The sequence below is a fragment of the Durio zibethinus genome, chromosome 28, assembly GCF_047325235.1.
Source record: "Durio zibethinus cultivar Kanyao isolate XHJ-2024 chromosome 28, ASM4732523v1, whole genome shotgun sequence".
NCBI lineage: Eukaryota > Viridiplantae > Streptophyta > Magnoliopsida > Malvales > Malvaceae > Durio > Durio zibethinus.
In genome coordinates, this window is record NC_143189.1 from 2,699,261 (window position 1) to 2,720,000 (window position 20,740).

Sequence of the window (20,740 nt, forward strand, 5' to 3'; positions counted from 1 at the left end):
TTCATATATAGTCCACAAGAAAGAAATATAAATGCTGTTATATCAATGGTTAGGTGTCAGGAAAAAGGGCTTTGGATTTGAGAATGTGAGATGATCGATCAATGGGTTGGTCTTAAAACCATACATCCTTAAGATTTTCACGATTATTACAGGCTTGAGCTTGATTTGAGTGTATCGGATAAAGCCTGACAAGAAATGGGCCTGACCCCTCTATGTATTATTGGAGTAATTATTTTTCAAAACAATATTCATGTGCCCACATTTTTTTTTAATTTTATATTGATAAAATAAGTTTAATAACTAAAAGAAGTATATTTAAATGGAAATTTTGATGAATTTACTCAAATTTCCTAGTTTTGTTGGGGCAGAGGCAGAGAGGAGATGAGTATATGTGTCTGTTTGGTTTCAAAGTCGCCATTTTGTTCTTCCACTGAATCTCTCTCCACTCCCAAAACATACCCTTCACTTTCATTGAAGCCACCACTTTTCTCCTCTATCATCCGGCATCCTGCTCGTCCTAGGTTTCAACGCCCAATCAGCGCTACTGCAGCCATGGAAACAGATCAAAGTGTAGGCACAAGCACTACCGGCAACACCTCAAACCCACTCATGAAACTCCTGTTTGTGGAGATGGGTGTTGGTTATGATCAACATGGGTTCGTCTTCTTCGCTCTTCTAGGTTCTCTTTAGTATAAAAGAAAAAGCCTTTTTTTTGTTTTTTGCTTGTTTGGTTTAATCCGATAAAAAGAGTTTTGTTTGTGTTGGTTTTCTGAATTGTTGCTTGGAATCAGGCAAGATATTACATCAGCAGCAATGAGGGCATGCAGGGATGCTATTTCTTCTAATTCAATCCCTGCATTCAGGAGAGGCAAGTATTTGCTTTATATGCATTTGTTGTTCAACTTTTTGCAGTAGGATCAGAAAGATTTTGGATGTTATGTTGTTTCTCTTCAGTGTTCTTTAAACTCATGAAACCAACAATGGCCAAAAAAATTCTTAAAAAAAAATTCTAATTGTTAAATTCAGCTTATTGATAAAGATCTTCGCCATGTTTGTAACTTGTATGATATAAATTGTTCTGGGAATCGTGCTGGATTTAAGAACTCTTATGAATGCTGTTTCATTAGATATAATAAGACAAACTTGGCGCAGGATCCATACCTGGAGTCTCATTTGATCAGATGAAACTAATCATCAAGTTAGGGGTTCCTAATTCTCTCCAGCAGTCGTTGGATATTGAGAGGGTGAAGTCTGTTTTTCCTTAGTGAGTATCCACACCTCTGGAAGTTGGTGCCTTTGTTCTTGTAACCGTGATCTATTTTCTTTGTTTAAACAAAAGATATGCAGAAAAACATCTTTGTAAATTCTAACATCATGGTTCGCCTTCAGAAATTGCAGCTGTACTGGTTTAAGTATATATTCTTGTTAACCCTAGCATGGGTGTTAATTTTTTTAATAGCATTTAACATATAGTGACCAATATATTGCAAGCATGAAGTTATACAGTTAACAGCCCTTCTTTTCCCATGAGCTCAGTGACTAAATTGTATCACTTACTCTCTGAAATTAAACCTGTGACCAAACCCTTTCTCATCTTCTAATTACTACTATTATTTAAACATGCCTTTCTTCTATCCATCTTGTCCCTCCATCACAAACATGAAATTATACTTCTTTTCTCAATAAGCAGTTATTCTATTTGTCCATCATAATGCTTGTCTCCAATTTTAGTAGTTATTGAGTATCTTATTACTTCTTACATTACTTCATCTCATTGAGTTTGAAATTTAACATTTGGCAAATGCAGGGAGTTCAAATGAGTGTCTACGTGAAACAAACTAATTACAGACTCCTAGTGCTTTTTGCTAGATGTTTCTATCCTGTGACGGATTGATATAGAAACCATACGTTTCTAGATATTTTTGTGTGCATTAATATTTACAAAACTCTTAACTTCTCTTGTTTGTTTGTTTTTGTTTTTCCCATTGATTGCAGTGGAAAAATTTTGGACGTTGAAGTTGTGGATGGAGGACTAATATGCTCAAGTGGTGTGCATGTAGAAGAAATGGGAGATAAGAATGATGATTGTTACATAGTCAATGCTGCAGTTTATGTTGGCTACTAGTTGTATCCCATATGCCTTCTTGACAGTTTCTTTTAAGGTTAGTTTTCAGTCTTGCTTCTAATTGCCAGTTATGATGCAAAATCTGCTGTTGTTAATTCATGCCAGATGAACAGTAGTTTGATAATGCAGATTTAGCAGATACCATTTTTCTGTCAAGGGCTTTATTAAAGTAATAGACTGTAGTCTATTTGATTTGCTTCACGTGTTGTCTTGTCTATTTGTTATTCACAGAAAATTTTAGTTTGTGTTCTTGTTCATTGTATCCCTTTGCTTGAAATGTGACTAATTTGGTCATTCGGGAGACAGAATCTCTCGCCCAGTCATATCAAAGAAAACTCTTGCATTTTATTGAATTAGAGTTGGACCTTAGACAAGTTGGTATATGTTGATTTGAATGGTCTTAGTTGTTATATGTTGCAGGAGTCCTCGGATCATAGCAGCAGGTGGACTTCAGCCTTGAGTATGCAGAACGTGAAAGTTGGGATTCTTTTGTGAGATATTATTTGTAAAACTGCTGTCTTTGTAATCTGCTGCCTGAGCCGGAACATGGTGATTTTTTAAACACCCTAATTTTGCCAGAAAAACAAGTAATCTTCTTGTTGTACAAACTCTTTCAGACAATAATAATTTACCGCTCAACATGTCCTTTGAGTCTTTATTTGCTAAAGATTGTTGTTTTCCTAATTAATAATTCAACTGCCCTTTAATTGTGAGACTATGGGTCGTAGGTGATGGAGAGTTGGAAACATAGCTTATAGAGGTAAGGAGATACAGAGCATGGTGGAAAACTAACTTTATTTTTCCAAACCTTGATATGGAAATTTGATGTGACTGTTGAACAAGGGTCAAGATTCTTCGAAGATTAACATCTGTTTAGATTTTTTTTTCCACCTTGAAGCAATTATTTTTGGTTTAAAAAATCAATCACTTTACAGGTGATCTTTGCCCCCTCAATCCTCATTATCACCTACCGATCTTTGCTCCATCGTTACAGCTACCAAAAGTAGATGAGAACTTTCAGTACCGTCCTGAATGTACAATTGTATGAAGAAGAAGAAAAGAGATAAATTCTTTGTTGCCCAATGTGGACCTTCACATAACGAGAGCTGCATATAAAAGCTGGTTCCATGAATCAGGCAAGCCAGGAAGACACCAGTGGCTGCAGTCATTGCCCGAATGCTCACCACTATAGGTCGAGGGATGGGCATCTTTTCTCAATTGTGAGAGCGTTGTAATATCAAGCAAATAAACTGGTTTCTTCATCATCCTTAAAACTTTTTTCACAATAGCAGCAGCTGGAGGAGCACCTGCCGGGTATGTAGAGCCAGACAGTGGCTGTAGTTCACCATAACAGCTTTTTTTTGGTTGGTTCCACTCCCTGCCCCTGGTTTGATTAAAGAGGAAAAAAGGTAATTGACATTAGCTGTATCTTGGTTAACTTCTAGCATTTTTTGAAGAGCAAGGTTCTTTTTTACTCACTCGTAGTGGGTGGGAGATACGCCCTGGAAGAAGACTTTAGTCTTGGTGGTATCAACATTGCTGTCAACCCAGTTAGCCCAGGTTGTTAGCCCTTTGTTGTACGCCTGAAAACGGTTCATATCTTTGTATAATGCAGACCCATCTCTAATATAATCCCATCTACCATATGTAAAATAAGATTTATTATTATTATTATAACTATAATAATCAGGTTGATTTCCCTTATGATTTGAAGAAAAATAAACGAATAAAGATGAAAAGTCCTACGCTTGAGATTTTCCTTTGTGGGTCCACCAATGCCAACTGTTGAAAATCAGCACGTCCATCCCTTTCCATGCATTGCCACCATTGATGGAGCCTAGATTAAGCACTGCACCAACATTTTCTCTAACTATATCCACCAAGTATGGTGTTCGATACATATACAGAGTCACTCCATAATTCTGCATAGTACGATTTATCTTATTAATCATTGAAAGAAAATGAAAGATATTGATGCAAATGTCAACGATAACGGTAAGCAAAAATGTTTTAGTAATTAGATTAAATAATTACAGACAGACTGTGAATTATATGATTGTAGACGGCTGCTTTGAGTAATAATTCTTGAACAAAACAGGTTGGCAGGTCGTTTAAAACAGCTGTCAGTGGTGTCTGGTGAATGGTGATGGATGAGAATGACTCCGTACTAATGCTGCAACAAATTTAAGCTTCATTTTCTGTTCTTGAGAGTAGAGAATAAAGCCACGTGTGGGGTTTTTTTTTTTTTTGGCCTTTTTTCTACCTACTTTTTACTAGTTATAATTTATTTGGACTTACTACTGAGCTTCGAATTAAATAAATTATGAAGTATAATAAAACGCCAAAAAGCAGAGAACACTTTCCCTAGTTGTTCTTGCTCCTAACTCCTAAGACGAGCAAATAAATGAAGAAAGAAATGGATGGAAAGCATTAATGCCTGGACCATGAACAAAAAAATTCCACCTAAGCAGAGAAATACTAAACAAGGAATAGGGCTTACTGGGTTTATCAGTTTGCTCTAATTCTTTCAAAGAAAATACATACTCCTCTTTTAGAATCCTAAACATCTAAAGATCATGAATGGAAAATGAAAAGAAAATAAAAGAGCCAAGTCTATGTGAAATTTAGTTATGTGAAGGAGATGATGGATATGGGGAAACAAATTTGTAACAATAAAGGTCAACTTTCTCATAATTGCTTTGGCCACTCCCACAAAATGCTCCAAGCAAATTTTCTTGATTAATTCTGAGTTCTAAGGAAAATGATTACTATTACTATTACTACTATTGTTGTCCTGACAAAATCTTATGCATGGCTTCTGCCAAATAAAACCCCAAAATGAGCTCGCACAAACAATGTCCTAAACTACTTGATTTATTTCGGGAAACCATATTGTTAATCCTCATTCCTGGTAGACAGATTGAGAGTAAAAAAATACTAATTATTGGAAGGAGAAACTAGAAAAGTTTCTAAAAAGAAGGAGATGGAAATCGTGGAACAAGCGGAAGGAGGTTTGGAACTAGAATTTATGAAAAGAATAGCATTAATGAAAAAAGACACATTCAGTCCTGTGCAGAGTGTAAAACTAAGTTGATTTTTCAAAGACAAAAAGGCAAATACTCACCTCAAAAACAACAAAAGACAAAGGGTCCTTCCTAACATATGTGGTCTTGGAGTTGGGCACCGACGCATGAATCATACATGCCAGAGATTCCCACATGTTCAAACTCAGTGAGTCACCCACAAACATTATTTTCTTCCCCTTCCATTTTGCCAGAAAACTCACCCCATTAAATCTAACAGCAAAGGAAAAGAAGAAAAAGCAATCTTTCTCAGTGAAAGAGTCTACAATGAGGTTGACAGTTAAAAGAAAATAAAGAGGGAAAAAAAGGGTACCTTGGCAAGCTACAGGCATCAGGTTTCCAGGAGTACTTAAGATACTGCTTATCTGGCCTGCCATACTTAAGGCAGTCAAATTCAGGATCTATGAAGGGACATCCTGAAGAGTCATAGAAAGGATAAGAAGGATCAAATACCCATTTGCCTTGAAACAAATTGCATCCATTCACTTGCTTTCTACCGCTTAATCTAGTCACATTGTAGTAAGGTTGCCTTGCACTTGCTTCTTGCAAGAACACAAACCAAAATATGAGAAACAAACACAACAGGCATTCACACCTGAAACCCATCTGGGATTTTGTGTCCCTGATAAATTGCTCAAAGATAAACCAAGCTCCTGATATGAAACAAAGTTGTCTGTTGACCCAGGGTTTATATACAAGTGTGAGAGACTAAGAGTGAGGAACAGAGAGAGTAAGAAGGAGAGAGGAAAACCAGGGAAGAGCTGCTTGGTGGTTCAGATGAATAAACTAGAGACATTGATTTTTATTTTTACATAATTTGGGAGACAACTTGAGGAATTCGTTATAGTACAATGTGTAGGGAATCGTGGAGGTTGAATTTCTAATTTTGTTTTCATGGGGAAATCAAAATGTTAATTTTTTTATGGCATACGCTCTTCTAAACTTCTTTTACATTACATTTGGCTGCATGTGACATGCTAATAATGTACTACTGTCAACCAGCACACGGTTTTAACTTTTGTCTTTAATTTTTTAGTGGAGAAATTAATTACTAGGGCAAGATAATGGTAGTATAAAATATTAGTTGATGTAACCCTGACGATATTGATGATAGTCTATTTTTCTCCATTGCTTAAAAAAGCAAATTTCTAACTCAAGATATCATTATATACAGGGAAAGACTTAAAAGGTAAGTTCTTTTAATGAAATTCATGAAATTTTTTGTTAAAATTATTTAATAAAAATAAATTTTAAAATTGATAGATTAAAAAATTTTGTTATATAAATTAAGTTTGTAAAATTAGTAAATTTTGATATATTTTTCAGATATATATTTTAGTAAAAATTTTGACGTAATTTTTACTATTAAATAAGTACACAATAAATTTAAATTATAAATAATATTTTTAATATTTGTTATATGTTATTATTATTTTTATTAAACTTTATCAATTCATCAATTTTAATTTTCAATTTTAATTTTTATTGAATCATTTTTAATAAAAAAATTTCACAAAATTTACCAAACTTCGTATACGTCTCTTATATACGAGGCTTTGTATTATATTAGATCTACTCATCAAGAAATGTACTTTGCTTCACGAGAAGGAGAGCTAAAACGAAGAAACAGAGTAAATGCTTGACGGTTAGCTTGAGCTTTACACCTTTTTTATAGATGGATCTTTTATTTATTTATTTATATAACCTTAGAAAATAAGTTGAAGTGAAAGGAGATTATATTATTTCAAGTATGTTGTAAGTTTCCTCGAAATTTATATTAGATTTATAAATCATTTATCAAAGGAGACTATCAGCAATATGAATCAAACTTAAAAAGACTTGCGATGGAAGTTAAATTGGATATAATGGAACAGGCATCATATATCATTGACAATAGATAACCAATCATAAAGTTGCAAGTCATTGTCTTTTATCTATAACGAATTTGTGGAAGATACTTGGCATTTGATGGATTGGCTAAATTCAGGAGAGCTCAATTACAGATTATAAGTAATCATGCAACCAAAAATTCCCTTTCATAGTCGAGTACCGTATGGTCAATATGATGGCAACTCAAATAGGGAAACTTCAAAAAAGAAAATGTGAGACGCCAAGGTGGGATTGTGGGGCGATATAGTTGCATAGCTGTTGTTATCAAGGGGCTGTTTCGTTCTGGATTTCTTATCAAAAGCCCCAATATCATATCACTCTTTCCCTGCCATTACCGCAAGAGGCCAATTACTTTGGCGGTTGAGTTCTGGCTCTGAGCTTAACGACAATATGTTTAACAAACCTCACCAGGCCCAGGGGGACAACATTCGCCAAATCGGGGTCCTATCTTAAAAAGTGATCACATCCCATCAGTAAGGTTGGTCGTCAGTCTATTCTGGCATTGGAAGGCATTTGGACGCAAACCAACATTTCTAAATTTGGTGCTTTCACTGTTGCTTCAGACTTCAGGATTTCCTGGTTAAACTATACATGGGACCTATTCTTCATTTTTTTTTTAGTATAAAGAAGAAAATAGTATGAAGATTGAGGAAAATATTATAGGTATTGAAATTTAAATCTAAACTTTTTCGAAGATATCTCATAAAATAAATTATAATCAATGAATTGATTTAAGTCTTGTGAGCACTTATTCTTGAAATTAAAAATTAAAGCAAACACCAAAATTATTCATAAATCTTTGGACTAAAATATTTACTAAGAAATGTCATTTACAACAATCTTTAGCATATACTACCAATAGGTTAGGTAATGCTCCATTAATAGGATGTCTATCTTCAAAAGGAAAAGTGTGATGAACCTGATCAAAAGTTGCCAAGATTTTAAAACTCAACTTTCGATATAAAAATACTGATGAAATTGATAGGGATTAAAACAATGATAGCTATGATGATGCACTGCCTACGCCATTAGGCATTCGCAAATTCTCAACGTTTTTGGCATCTTTTATTTCTAAAATGAGAGGAGAGAAGCGCTTTCAAAGTTTCAGTTGTGGGATTGGAAGAAAGAGAGACTTTTCGAGCAACGTTGGGTTCCTCCCATTATATAGTAATAGAGGTCAAAAGGAGAAAGGAAACAAAATGATTGAAATAGAGGGATCTTTCTATTTTTCCTTCAATCCTAAACCACAAAAACAGCTCACTACTAATTTTAGCTAAATGCTTTTGTCCTTTAGAGGTCGATTCCACTTTCAAGGCTCCAACCTAAACTCTAATTTTATTGCAAAAAGAAGCATATGACTTATGACGCAATTGTGGTGGTGGTGGTGTCGTGTGTGTGTGTGTGTGTGTATTGCTCAGCAGAATGGTGGTATAATGATTGATGAGAATTTCTGATGAGCGGCTGGCTAGTAGATTATATCCTTATTTGCTTTGCCTTAAGCCCACACCTTCTGAACGAAAGTAGTGGAGTGTGGACCAACGATAACATCACCTCCTCATGCTTCTGTTTGTTGTTTATGATGGAGTTGGGAAAACTTTTAAGAGTCAAAGCTTGTTATCCAACATAAAAAAGTACTGGGTGGCCTACAGTTTGGCAAATGGCTGTATCCATAAAATGATTTACTACAAATTGCTTATTACTCAAGGAAGACATCACATCCCTTCTGCCCCATCTAACACATGGTTGAGGAAGAAAATGCGTCTTGATAACTCTCATTGCGCTCAGAACGGAGCTTCATGCTCAGCAATGAAGGTGAAGTCAATTAGGGAAGAGGTGGGCGAGTGATTGTTAGCTTAAACGATCCTAGTTTGTGATTGAGTTTGCCGATTATCAAAGTTGAACAACCAAACCCCACAGCTTTGACGTTGCGTTTTCAGCAAGCAAAAACCAAATGCGAAACCACACCACCAGCCTGTCTGGATAAACACAAGTCTTAAATGAGGCCAATAAGTTTTATGTCCTGGCCAAACCCAAACAACAGTGATAACAACAACACACTAAATCTTTTATCTCATACTCTCGTCCTGACCAAACAAGCAATGATAAAAACATTTTACAGATTCTCTAAGTGCCCACCACATCAATAAGTACTTTAGCGGCCTGAATATGTTAACTCCATGATTGCTTCGATATAATTTCTTAAAGTAACCAATATATATTTAGCCAATGACATGTAGGGTTGTGACTTGTAAGATCGAAATGGCAACTGATCATTCATTATCCATTATCCATGGGCCATGAGCTTTTACCTTTATTAGTACATAGGCAGTTGTTAAAAATTAATACATCATCCTTTTCCTAGATCAACTGGAGTGCTTTAGCATTACTTTATTGACAGAGAAATTGCATGTCTGGCAGCTCCACTTGCATCTGTTTTGATTGGAAAACCTTTCCTAGCTTGGATCCAGAAGCCAGCACAAATATAAAAACTTTAAATATTATTTAGATTTGTTAATTTATATTTTTAAGATACTTGTTATAGGTATTATTAACGATTGTTTTTAAGGCATTATTATTATATTAAGTAATAAATATATAGGCCCAAGGATGACAAACTTTTTCAATGAGTAGGTTTGGGCTCATTTAATTAAAATTGGCCGGTTTCCAAGTTCTTTGGGCTCAGTAAGAAGGTCAAACCCAACCTATCACATTCCATCTCGACCAATTCCCATTTGAGGTTGTGTAGCTCTGAAAGATTACCGGATAAGTGAGAAACAGGCACAATGTGCTAAAAAAATGGCTTCAATGTCAGTAATAACATCATCTCAGTGGCTTACTACTAAATCCATAAGAACCCAAATCCCTTCAGCCTCTTTCACTCTCTAAACGGCAAGTTCAAGAAGAAGAATGGCATTTCTTTTGAGTCACAGGGCATATAAAATGTGGCATGTTGACGCTATGCATTATAATTCTTGGCTCTTGATTGTTTGAAAAACAGATTCCTTTGTTATTAATCAAGCCAGATTTCCCAATGGATTTTTACCATTTTCAGGCAATGAAATTTATAATCATGGCAAGGAAAAAAAACACAATGTGCAGTAAAAGCTTAAAGCCGACCGCAATTACCAATTAACACAAAACAAAGTAAAGTTTCCGGTTTCCACCAATCCAACAGGTTGGATTTCCTCAAGCTTACTCGAGTGCCTAATTCTCTCCATCTCCATACATTTTAACCGAGGGAAATTCCAGTCTCATAATTTAAGAATGTTTGTCTACATTCTTATTATTTTATCTGCATAGCTAAGCCAAGGCCATAAAAAAGAAAACAAAGTAAAACTTGTCTATATAATCTCCCAATCCGATTCACAAAATTCCATGTCTTGTGATTCAGATTTGTTGGTTTGAATGGATGGTCCAACACCATTTCCTTTCTCCTTAGTCGATTCTGCATGCTGTTCATTAATCCGCTTTGCTAACCTTGACTTGGAAGAAAAAGCCTCCTGAAACTTTTTCTGTTCCTGAAAATAACATATAATATCAGATACGAATAACAAAATGTAGGAAAAGCTGGTCTCTTGCACAGGTGGAACACAAATTTACCAGAAGAATGAATTTGGTGGAAGGGAGAGAGTTTCGTACCATGTACGACCTATGTTCTCCTGCTTCATTAGAGAGGGAATGAAGCTCGTTACTGTATACTATAATGCAGCTTTCTTCGAGCTTTACCTCATCAAAAGATGGAACAAGAACAGCTTCTAGTTCCATTTCTGAAACAGATTTATCGCTAGCCTCTTCTGCAACAACTCATTTACTTTAAGTATAAGAATAAAAAGTATTACTTTAACTAAAACATGGTGATTTTCTTCCTATGATTTCAGAACTGGATGCGACTGATTAAGTTAACATGGAAACTACCCTGATTCTCAGATAGTGATTGCTTGCATGGTTTTAAGGGTTTCTAAAGCAACATATAAGGCATCAACAAAGAGTATTAAAGAAAATAAATGACACATGGATATATCATACAAATGAAATACTTACCCATTAACTCTAATGAGGTGTCAGCTAGAGTAGAATCAATGTACTGAAGTTCATTCTTGCAGGCTTGAGCCAACATTACAGAATCAGATGGTATGATGCCTGAACAATCTGCCAAGGCACTCTCATCCTCTGTACTTTGCTCCAAAGATAAACCAAAATATACATTCTCAATAGATTTGACAGAAGAGGAATTAATCAGTTCCTTCTGATAGTGATTTCCATCAACACTTATGTTCGAATCTTTATAGGCTGTGAGACCAGCATTTTGCACTAGAGATGAGTTAATCTCTTCCACCAAATTGGTAGGAGATGAAGGGAGCTCCTCTTGCATTAGTTCTGTGCAGAATTGTTTAGATTCGACAGAAGAGGAATTAATCAGCTCCTTCTGAGAGTGATCTTCATCAACACTTATATTTGAATCTTCATAGGCTGTAACACCGGCATTTTGCACCAGAGACAAGTTAATCTCTTCCACTGAATTGGTAGGAGATGAAGGGAGCTCCTCTTGCATTAGTTCTGCACAGAATTGTTTACAGCCGACGGAAGGGGAATTAATCAGTTCTTTCTGAGAGTGATCTTCATCAACACTTATGTTTGAATCTTCATAGGCTGTGAAACCGGCATTTTGCACCAGAGACAAGTTAATCTCTTCCACTGAATTGGTAGGAGATGAAGGGAGCATCTCTTGCATTAGTTCTGTGCACAATTGTTTAGATTCAACGGAAGAGGAATTAATCAGTTCCTTCTTGGAGTGATCTTCATCAACACTTACGTTTGAATCTTCATAGCCTGTGACACCCACATTTTGCACCAGAGACAAGTTAATCTCTTCCACTGAATTGGTAGGAGATGAAGGGAGCACCTCTTGCACTAGTTCTGTGCACAATTGTTTAACATTGGCACCCACTGTCTGCAACTGGTTTTCAACATATTTCAATGTTAATGCCATCAAATTTTAAAAGAGATATTAGCAGCATTGGAAGAATTCGTTAAGAGACAGATATTCAAAGCACCAAAGATGAACTTTATTAATGTAAATAAAGCAGCAAAGTTATGCATCATATAAGTATCTCGTTTAAATATTGTAAGACGGCAATCTAGATAGTATTTTCAATTTGTTAAGAAAACACAACCACTTTAGAAGTTATTGTTCCATAAACTAGAGAATAGAATTGTACTGAAAATAAAATAATGGCCCAAAATTCATGCAGCAATAAATATAAGTCAAAATAATATAAAAGACAAGTCCAATGAGTATGGAAATTTTAAGAAGAAACAAGAGTCAGAAGATATGTTGTTCAATCACGAAAGTGACTGTCTTTTCTTCATAATAAAAAACATACCAAATGTTTCAAAGTCATAAAAAACCATTGACACAACAAAAGTGTTAATATTTTAATTTTAAGAGGGCAAAAGATGAATGTTAATCAATACCTGGCACACCATATCATCCACCTCCATGCACATAGATTCAAACTTCTTATAGATGTTGCCAACCCAGGCTATGCCTTTTGATTTGCTATCCATATTGAACAGACACAAGGAAGCTTTCGTTCACTTTTCAAATACAGCCACTTGGGTGTTAGATGAACTGCATAATTCAATAATTATATTAGTGAAGCCTTACATCCAAGTACAAATAAGGAATGTTCCATCAACTAGTCAAAACTTTATTCCCCATACAAAGATGCTACAATATCATATTTCCAGAAATGCTCGTGATCATAGTTCACATCTAGGACAGAGAATATAATTCAGCAAAAACAGTTTGAGATAACATAAACAAATTAAGATTTGGGGACCAACTAGTTAAAGAACATGTAGACAAGTCTACAAAATTGTGGTCTAGCAGTTGACAGCATCCAGAAATCGTTGTTCCAAGCAGCAACCTCTAGAACTGAATCAGACTATATGGTAATAGCGTTTTGAAATTTTTGAAGTTGATCTATAAGAAAACAGAAATTAAGAGAAAGAGTAAGGACTAATTACAGAATTGCATTTTAACTGTCAAAACTACTCCCTTCACATGCAGTGAATTCTTTATTCCCAATTTAAGTTTCCTAAATAGGTAAAGGTCTATTCAACAGTCAAATACACAGGAACATCTTAAAAGATTATAACAACTCAAGAGTCAAGACTGAACCCCAAGTACCCAACAGATCAAAATTTTATATAAATTGCAATGCAGACAGAATTTGTTAAAATTTTAAGTGCTAATCTCAATTTGACCATCACAACTTCTAAATTTAACCCAAAAAAAAAATGAAACAAGCAATAACCAGAAACCAGCGATTGCCCAAGTCCAAGAGAAACAAGTCTTCTTCACAGCCAAAACAGAAAAACTAATAAACAAACACCAACTTAAGCCAAAGCAACAGAATTTCATAACCTAAAAAAGAAAAAAAAAAAAAAAACACTCATATGATCAGCATGCAGAAACAGAAAAAAACCCAGATGATCAACAAGTACAAACATTATTATTAGTAAACTGTTAAGTTGTTAGCAGATTAAAGTAAATGACCCAAAGTTGTAACTTCAGGCTGGGAAAAAACTTGACATGAACAAAGGAAGAAACCTTAGCTAAATTAAAAGAAAATTAGATTAGAAATTTTTTTGAACAGACTTACAGGTTTTTCTCAAGCATCGAAAAGCATAAAAAAATCAAAGAGGGGAAGATTATGAATTAAACCCTTGTTCAGTTACTCCAAACTTCAACTACAAGTAGGCAAGCAGAACAAGGAAATTAAAAAGGAAATATTTCTCAAAAAAAAAAAAAAAAAAAAGGAAATACGGCTAACAACAGAAAATTATTGTACTAGTAAAACATGTAACATAATGAATTGATTAAAAGAGGAAGGGAAATACTTGGACGGTCAAGGACAGGAAGGTCCAGACGAACAGTGAGAGAGAAATAGAAAAAAAGGAAGGACAGACTTGGAAAAGTGAAAAGAGTACTTTTTTCTGCTTGGTTGTGAGAATTTGGGAAAAACGTGTTTTTTTGTGATTGGCCGCACTTGATTCTTTCCCTAACGTGACAAAGATTTTACTCTAACCATGTACTAGGTTTATGGTATGAACCTTTTGAGACGGACTCTCCTTTTCTTCCCTTTTTCATTTTAATTTTTCTTTTATGAATTTTTTTAGCTTATATTTTGAATTATTATTTCATACATCATCAATAATTTTTTAAATTTTATAAAAGTTATTAAAAATTATTTTTATTACATTATTATTTATTATATTTAAATATATTATAAAAAATATATTAATTATTAAGATCCATTTGAAATTTTGATTGAATAACTTTTATTATATTAAAAAAAAACGTTTTACAATTAAATCTTACCTCATCAAATGATATATTTTATTATTGAACCGTTTAGTCATAAAATGTATGTTTCGCGAGATGTGAATCCTTTTATTAAAATTTCAACTAAACTCTAATTCAATTTATAATACATATATATATATATATATCAATCATATAATCCAAATGTGATTTTTCCTGGTCAAGTTAAAGCATTTCAAAGGTTGTTAGTTAGGTGGTATGATTGTCCTAGAAACTCAATCATAAGTAACTTTTCTTTTTCTTTTTCATGTTTTAAACAAGCAATCATGAGCTTAGGTAAATTATTTATGAAGTTTTCCCTTTCTTGGGGTAATACTAAAATGGTTGTAGGTAGCAAATTTTTTTTTTTAATAAATCAAATTCCTACAGGCATGGCACAATTGGTAAAGCAATACTTGAATCCAAAACAATCCAATACTTATGAATCAGCAAGGCCAATTGTGTATTGATTGTGAAGACCATTTTTCAATTTTTTTGGTACATAGAATGACAACTTCTAATTAAGAAAATTAGTAATCCTAAAGAATTCTTTCTAACAATATGACTCAGATGTCCAAATTATTCAAGAAATGATTACATGCAAATGGGGCTGTGAAATGTCACCTATCCCAAAATATGAAACAAATATGAAGGAAATTTCCATCATTGTTCATTAGTATAAAGGGTGTCTTTCCTCAGATTTCATAGATGTGAGACCACATAAAAGAATCCCTTTTAATAAACCTATCTCAATCAAACAAGCAGAGAAAAAAAATATATGGATTTTTAGTTAAAACTAAAGTGGCAATATGGTGGGCTCAAAATTGATCATTTGGGTAAAGGCTTAAAAATATTTACTCATTGAATACCAGTATGGGTTTTAGGCACCAAATAAACCTAAAATTGTCATTTGGAATGGTTTATAAGCTCATCTTGGTGGCTGTATTTTGTTCAATTCCAACTGTTTTAAAGATCTTTAATGATAGTTTTACAATGCAAAACTAGAATCTTTATTAACAGAGATGTGGTGGGACACTGAAAAAAAAAAAAAAAAGGAAAAAATTATTGTTATCTTTTTTTTTTTTACCAAAGAAACTATAATTTAGAGAGACAAAATTTCCGTCAAGTTTTTTAAATAAAATTTGTGAAATTTTTTCTTAAAAATGATTTAATAAAAATTTTAAATTGATAAATTAATAGAGTTCAACATGAAGATTAAGAATATGTAAAAAATTATTAAAATATTATTTATAATTTAAATTTGATCGATATTTATTTAACGGTAAAAATTTTATCAATATTTTACTAAAAATGTCTATTTAAAAATATACATAAAAATTTATTAAATTTTTATCAAATTTTGTATACTTCATTAAAATAACAAGATCTTTCAATCTATATTTTTATTTTTGTTTTTATTTTTTATTTAATCATTTTTAATAAAAAATTTTACCTAAAGAAATTTATTTAAGTCTTTCTCAATTTAGAGATAAAAAAGATTATAAATTGTAAGATTTAAATTTTAAATATATTAAATATCGATTTTTAAGAGTAATTATACGAAACATCAAATTAAATAAAAAATTTTATAATAGTAACTAATAATTGTTTTGTCCAAGTTGGTTGACCCTTCCACACGCGCAAAATGCACAATTTATGCAAGCCTTGTAACATTGCAGCACATGGCTACTCTGAGTAATTAATTTCATTCAAGCAATAAAGATATATTTATTTAAGTTATTTAATGTGATTTATTTCATGTTCAACTATACAAATCAGTGTGAAGAAAGGAGAAAATAAAAATCTTGAAGTGTGTAATTACATGCCATTAAGGGGAAAGTTTCAGCATTTACCCAATTTCTGGATTATTTTCTTCTGTACTTTTGTTGATCATGAATCATGATATACAATTGTTTTATATGCTAATTACTGCACAAGAAAATGCATTCATTCACAAGTTGCTGAATTCTTCCATCTATATGGGGAAAGCCTTCGATCATCTTTCCCATCATTTGCAATAATTACATGCCATTGCAAAAGAATTGCACTCCAATTTGAAGCACAAAAATTGATCATAAAAGTGTTGCAGAAATATTTTAGTAAGGCAAGCTTTTAGAGCTTGTACTGAGGAACAAGGACTTGACGTTAGAAGAATCACCGGTAGCATTGGCTCGTCGGGTGATCATTTCCATGTTCTTATGAAGACTTTGCTTCACCAGATTCTTCATCATTTTCTTTCCTTCCACAGCCTCCCTCGGATGCAGAGGTGAACCGATTGCAACCCTTCCTGTTTGTGGTCCAGAATGCGGCCCCATTTTTGTTTGCCTTTCATCTTTAAACCATTGTAACAATTTCATTGCTCTCTTTTGAGCTAAAGAGCTCCCAAGCAAGGACACTTCAAGAAGTACAGGAACAATTCCTGCCTTTGACATTTTATCCCTTTGTTTGGAGCTTTGATGAGCTAAAATCATTACAATATAGGCTGATAATTCTTGACATTTGGGTTTATCCTCCCATGTTAGAATCTCAATCAAGCTCTCTGGTACCATTGAACTATCTTCCATAGCCTTTTTTCCCATTAAAGTCACCACCAAGTGACCTAGTGCTGCAAGGGCTTTTTCTGATAGTTCTTTGAATGAAGATAGCTTCAAGAGAGTGTGCACTACTCCATTAGATACCAAAGGTCCAGCATTTTCTAAAACAGCAGACAGGTTGTATAAAACACCTAAACAGGACTCCTTAGTTTCAAGGCTGGAGGCTGACTCAAGAATTCCAATGAGAAATTGGAGGATCTCAGATGTGGCTAGTGAGAAATAGGTATTTGACATAGAAGACAATGATAATAACAGTTCTGCAAATTCATGCCTCGTTTGTTCGTCTACAACGTCAATGTCTTTTGGTAACTTTGAGGATATTCCAGCCTCTAGCATTAGAGCCTTGTTTCTGAAGCAAAGTCAAAGACAAGAGGAGAAAAAAAATTAGGAAGAAAAGCACAAACTGATTAGACTAAGGTTTGACAAAAGCAAAACCAACCCAAAAGTTGAAGTCAACAATGACATCGAAACTTTATTTAATACAAGAAAGGACAATAATTTTATGGGTAGATGAGATGATAAACCAAAAGAGCTCCATAATTGGTTAAACTAGGACTCTCAAATAGAAACAATGTGGAAGCAGAGCTAACCAGTCAATAAAATAAACAACCAATAAAACAGAGAAGTCAATGATAATCTCAGATTTAGATCAGGGTAGGAAGGTGAAGGTCAAGAATACTGATTATTTTTCTTAATTGTTCAGAATAATATCTTATGGAATCTGATCAACTACACTGTATCCCGTTGGTTAGCAAAACATTGAGTCTCTGATAACATAATTATTGCCCTTTCAACTCCTACCACCATGGGAACCTGGTGGACAGGGACCGCACCTCGCAGCCACTGGATTTCAGGATCATTAAAATCATTTGCTTTTTTACAGTATTAATGCTTCCAACTCATGCTCACATCTGTAAATTTCATTTCATTTTCATTGCTATTAATGTTTAAAAGTTCCAGATGGCTAGAGTTATGCTCTATTGCACATGGCAAGTCTCAACATCTGAGATGCAAATGGGTCAATTCATGGAAGGGTTTGACACCTAGTGTTGCAACCAAACAATATTTAAAGCCATTTAACAGTGAACAACTCTGAATCTATAAAGATTAATTGTTCTGTTTTGATTATATATCACCAAAGGCAAAGCAGCTGGGAATCTGGGGACCCAAATTTCCCGTCTGTTGAACAACCTAAATTGGGCAGAAGACCTACCACGTGAGGTACCCCAACCTTAAAAGGTCAAATATTTCTGGTTCCCCTAAAAGGGCTCCACTCAAAATCATTTTCTTTATTCCAATTGGGGAAATTAATTTAGAAATAAAAAAGTTTCCATTGATTAGAAATAGGTAAGCTAAATAAACTGAAGTTTAGACTATGATTAATACACAGTATAATAGATTATGAATTTGATCAACCATTTATGGGACCCCTTATCCCTATCCTGATGAAATGAATGTGACCTATGCTTATTGAGATGGTACCAAAAACAGAGCTCCATTGTTTCAAACTTTGTTGAAAAAAGTTGAATTCTAGCAGCCTTATGAACAACTTTCTTTTCTTATTGCAGCATATTTTTCTGACAAAAATAAAAAAATACAACTTCCAGGACAAGAACAGGAGTCCTTTCCAGTTTCCCCTCTCCGGTACCATCCCTCTAATTTAATTTCTAACCCAAGATATATTTACTTCATACCATGTAAATTCAATCATTTATGTTTATATTAAAAGATCCAACAATAAGAATTATATCTGCTAACTAAAAACATGAAAGCTGACCGTATTTTACATAATTGCAAAATACAATTAAAACGGATGCCATGAATTCTACCCTTTTTCATTGAATCAAAATAACAATAAATAAATAAATAAATAGTGAAATTAATATAGAAAACTTACGTAAAAGTTCCATTAGCAAGCTCGATCAAGGCCTTGATGGCGGCTCGACGGCGGCCAACCACCTCAGTAGCCACCATGGACACAAGCATATGTATAACGCCAAGCTCAGCCATCACCTTCCTTGCCTTAACGTCTTCTTTGGCGAGTTTCTCAATCACCTTAGCAGCCATCTCCTTCTCTTCCCAGCTCCCAAAGTGAAGCCTCTTCACAGATTTTTGCAAAACCACGGAACCATCCAGCAGCTCGCTCTCTTTCTCCATAACCTCTTCCGCTTTATGATCAGTATTATTTTTTATTCTTAACTTGTTTGAATGATCAGATGATGAGCCGCATCGTTTCCTTGCTGCTTTGGATTGCAAAAACCTGCGGATTCTAGCAAAGAACTTAAACTTTCTATAAGAAAGTGACCGAATAGAAGAAGAAGTAGACATGTTTTGAGTTTGAGAGGAAGACATATGGTTAAAGAATCGAAATTGAAAGAACTGTTTTAGGGGTTCATTTGTTTATATAAAACTATTAAAACGTTAAGTCTAAGACTTGGATTAATTTTTTTATAGAGAAAAAGAACGAGGAGAGATGAGAATATGTAAGGATGAGTAAGAGACAAGAGACAAGGCACTCTATCAGAAAAGGCAGGGGAGGGAGCATAAATCACATGCAAAGGGAACAGTGTTGTCTCTTTTAACCTTCTTAGGCCCTGACTGACATTTAAGACAACATGATTTCTCCGCTTAATTTGGGTTTTATGTTTACTTCCCATATTGCCCCGTTGCTTAACAGTTTAATTTGCAGAAATGGAAAGAAATTTATGTGAGAAATTGAGGGTTAATAGTCTAATTACGGCCACGGATTTGTCCCGAGCTGGTACATTCTTGGAAGATTCTTTCATGTATGAAAATCATAAAATCATAGATTTCCGGACAAGATTACATCAAGTTTTGAGAAACTTAATCTGGGTTTTGATGCAAGCCATTGTTTAAGTTATGGGGGATTCAGGGAGCAACAGCTGGTTCATATTATCATATATTTTACATAGACCTGGTATTCATGCTAACTGCAAATAATTAAAAACTTTTAAAGCTATACCGCTGTAGAAGAAAATTGATCAGAATATCTGATCCACATCAATAAATTTGATATTTTTACACGTGCGCACACACACACATATATATATATATATAATTGGTTTCAGAATTTTTCAATGCAATTAAGCTATGATCTGACACAAAATTAAATATTTTGTTTTTCTTAATCATATAAGCTTTTTTCTTTTAAGGTGACAGGTTTAGTTTATTTAATTACATTCAGGTGTGGCTTGGCGCTGTTTCAGAATCCCATTTCTGCAGTGGATCCCTATGGCTTTGGTACCATAAATAAGAGGTTAATTTGCTACAAATGTAAAATCTTAAAATACTTACCTAATTTCACCACAAATTAATTAGGTAATTGTTTCTGCTGGTTAGCCATATATAGCCACCCACATGGTGTGACTTCATGTTCAAGGTACATTTATGTGATTCATCACCCTTAAATTCAAATTGTAAGTTGGCTTAAGAATTCTAATGAACTTTTCAAAGGTATGTTAAGATCTCACAGTACAATTCAACAAATTAAGCCAGATTTTTTTTTTTTGTTATCATTTTGGTTTGTTCTTGTTAAAAAAATCAAAAGCAAAATTCATGTGATCAATCTAGAACAATATATAAAACAAAGAAGCTACGAAACAAAGTCAAGAACACAGTTATGGAAACGTACCGAAAAAGAGCAAAATAATAGAATACC

The 20,740-nt window shown here is 34.0% G+C and overlaps 4 protein-coding genes across 7 annotated transcripts in view; 1 reads left to right on the forward strand and 3 right to left on the reverse strand.

Annotated features, from left to right (window-relative positions):
- Nucleotides 1-318: 318 nt before the first annotated feature.
- LOC111281251 (uncharacterized) lies at nucleotides 319-2,792 on the forward strand. Its single transcript, XM_022868949.2, has 5 exons — nucleotides 319-656; nucleotides 792-868; nucleotides 1,153-1,264; nucleotides 1,996-2,162; nucleotides 2,546-2,792. Exons 1-4 carry the CDS (start codon nucleotides 382-384, stop codon nucleotides 2,123-2,125), a joined length of 594 nt encoding a protein of 197 aa, XP_022724684.2. The 5' UTR covers nucleotides 319-381; the 3' UTR covers nucleotides 2,126-2,162; nucleotides 2,546-2,792.
- Nucleotides 2,793-2,982: 190 nt separating this feature from the next.
- LOC111281252 (protein trichome birefringence-like 38) lies at nucleotides 2,983-5,983 on the reverse strand. The gene is made up of 5 exons (XM_022868950.2): nucleotides 5,522-5,983; nucleotides 5,250-5,421; nucleotides 3,872-4,047; nucleotides 3,605-3,763; nucleotides 2,983-3,509 (listed from the first exon to the last, which is right to left on the reverse strand). The coding sequence occupies exons 1-5, from the start codon at nucleotides 5,812-5,814 to the stop codon at nucleotides 3,218-3,220; spliced, it is 1,092 nt and encodes a 363-aa protein (XP_022724685.1). The 5' UTR covers nucleotides 5,815-5,983; the 3' UTR covers nucleotides 2,983-3,217.
- Nucleotides 5,984-10,192: 4,209 nt separating this feature from the next.
- Nucleotides 10,193-13,973, reverse strand: LOC111281286 (uncharacterized). Of its 3 annotated transcripts, none has more exons than XM_022869005.2 (5): nucleotides 13,767-13,973; nucleotides 12,574-12,730; nucleotides 11,140-12,055; nucleotides 10,738-10,892; nucleotides 10,193-10,616 (listed from the first exon to the last, which is right to left on the reverse strand). In XM_022869005.2, exons 2-5 carry the CDS (start codon nucleotides 12,664-12,666, stop codon nucleotides 10,440-10,442), a joined length of 1,341 nt encoding a protein of 446 aa, XP_022724740.2. In that variant the 5' UTR covers nucleotides 12,667-12,730; nucleotides 13,767-13,973; the 3' UTR covers nucleotides 10,193-10,439. The 3 variants fall into 3 exon arrangements, with proteins under 3 accessions (XP_022724740.2, XP_022724742.2, XP_022724741.2); XM_022869007.2 differs by having other exon boundaries at nucleotides 10,193-10,610; nucleotides 13,767-13,956; XM_022869006.2 differs by lacking the exon at nucleotides 13,767-13,973 and adding an exon at nucleotides 12,946-13,084.
- A 2,275-nt stretch (nucleotides 13,974-16,248) lies between these two features.
- The window catches only part of LOC111280862 (U-box domain-containing protein 45-like), a 4,591-nt gene continuing 99 nt past the window's right edge, over nucleotides 16,249-20,740 (reverse strand). Inside the window, exons 2-3 of one of the 2 annotated variants that reach the window (XM_022868391.2) lie at nucleotides 18,959-19,321; nucleotides 16,249-17,410 (exon numbers count right to left, since the gene is read on the reverse strand). In XM_022868391.2, coding sequence (XP_022724126.2) covers nucleotides 16,564-17,410; nucleotides 18,959-19,218 — 1,107 coding nt within the window. In that variant the 5' untranslated portion in view covers nucleotides 19,219-19,321 and the 3' untranslated portion in view covers nucleotides 16,249-16,563. Of the gene's footprint in view, nucleotides 17,411-18,958; nucleotides 19,739-20,740 lie in introns of those variants that run through there. The other variant, XM_022868390.2, reaches the window with a different exon arrangement.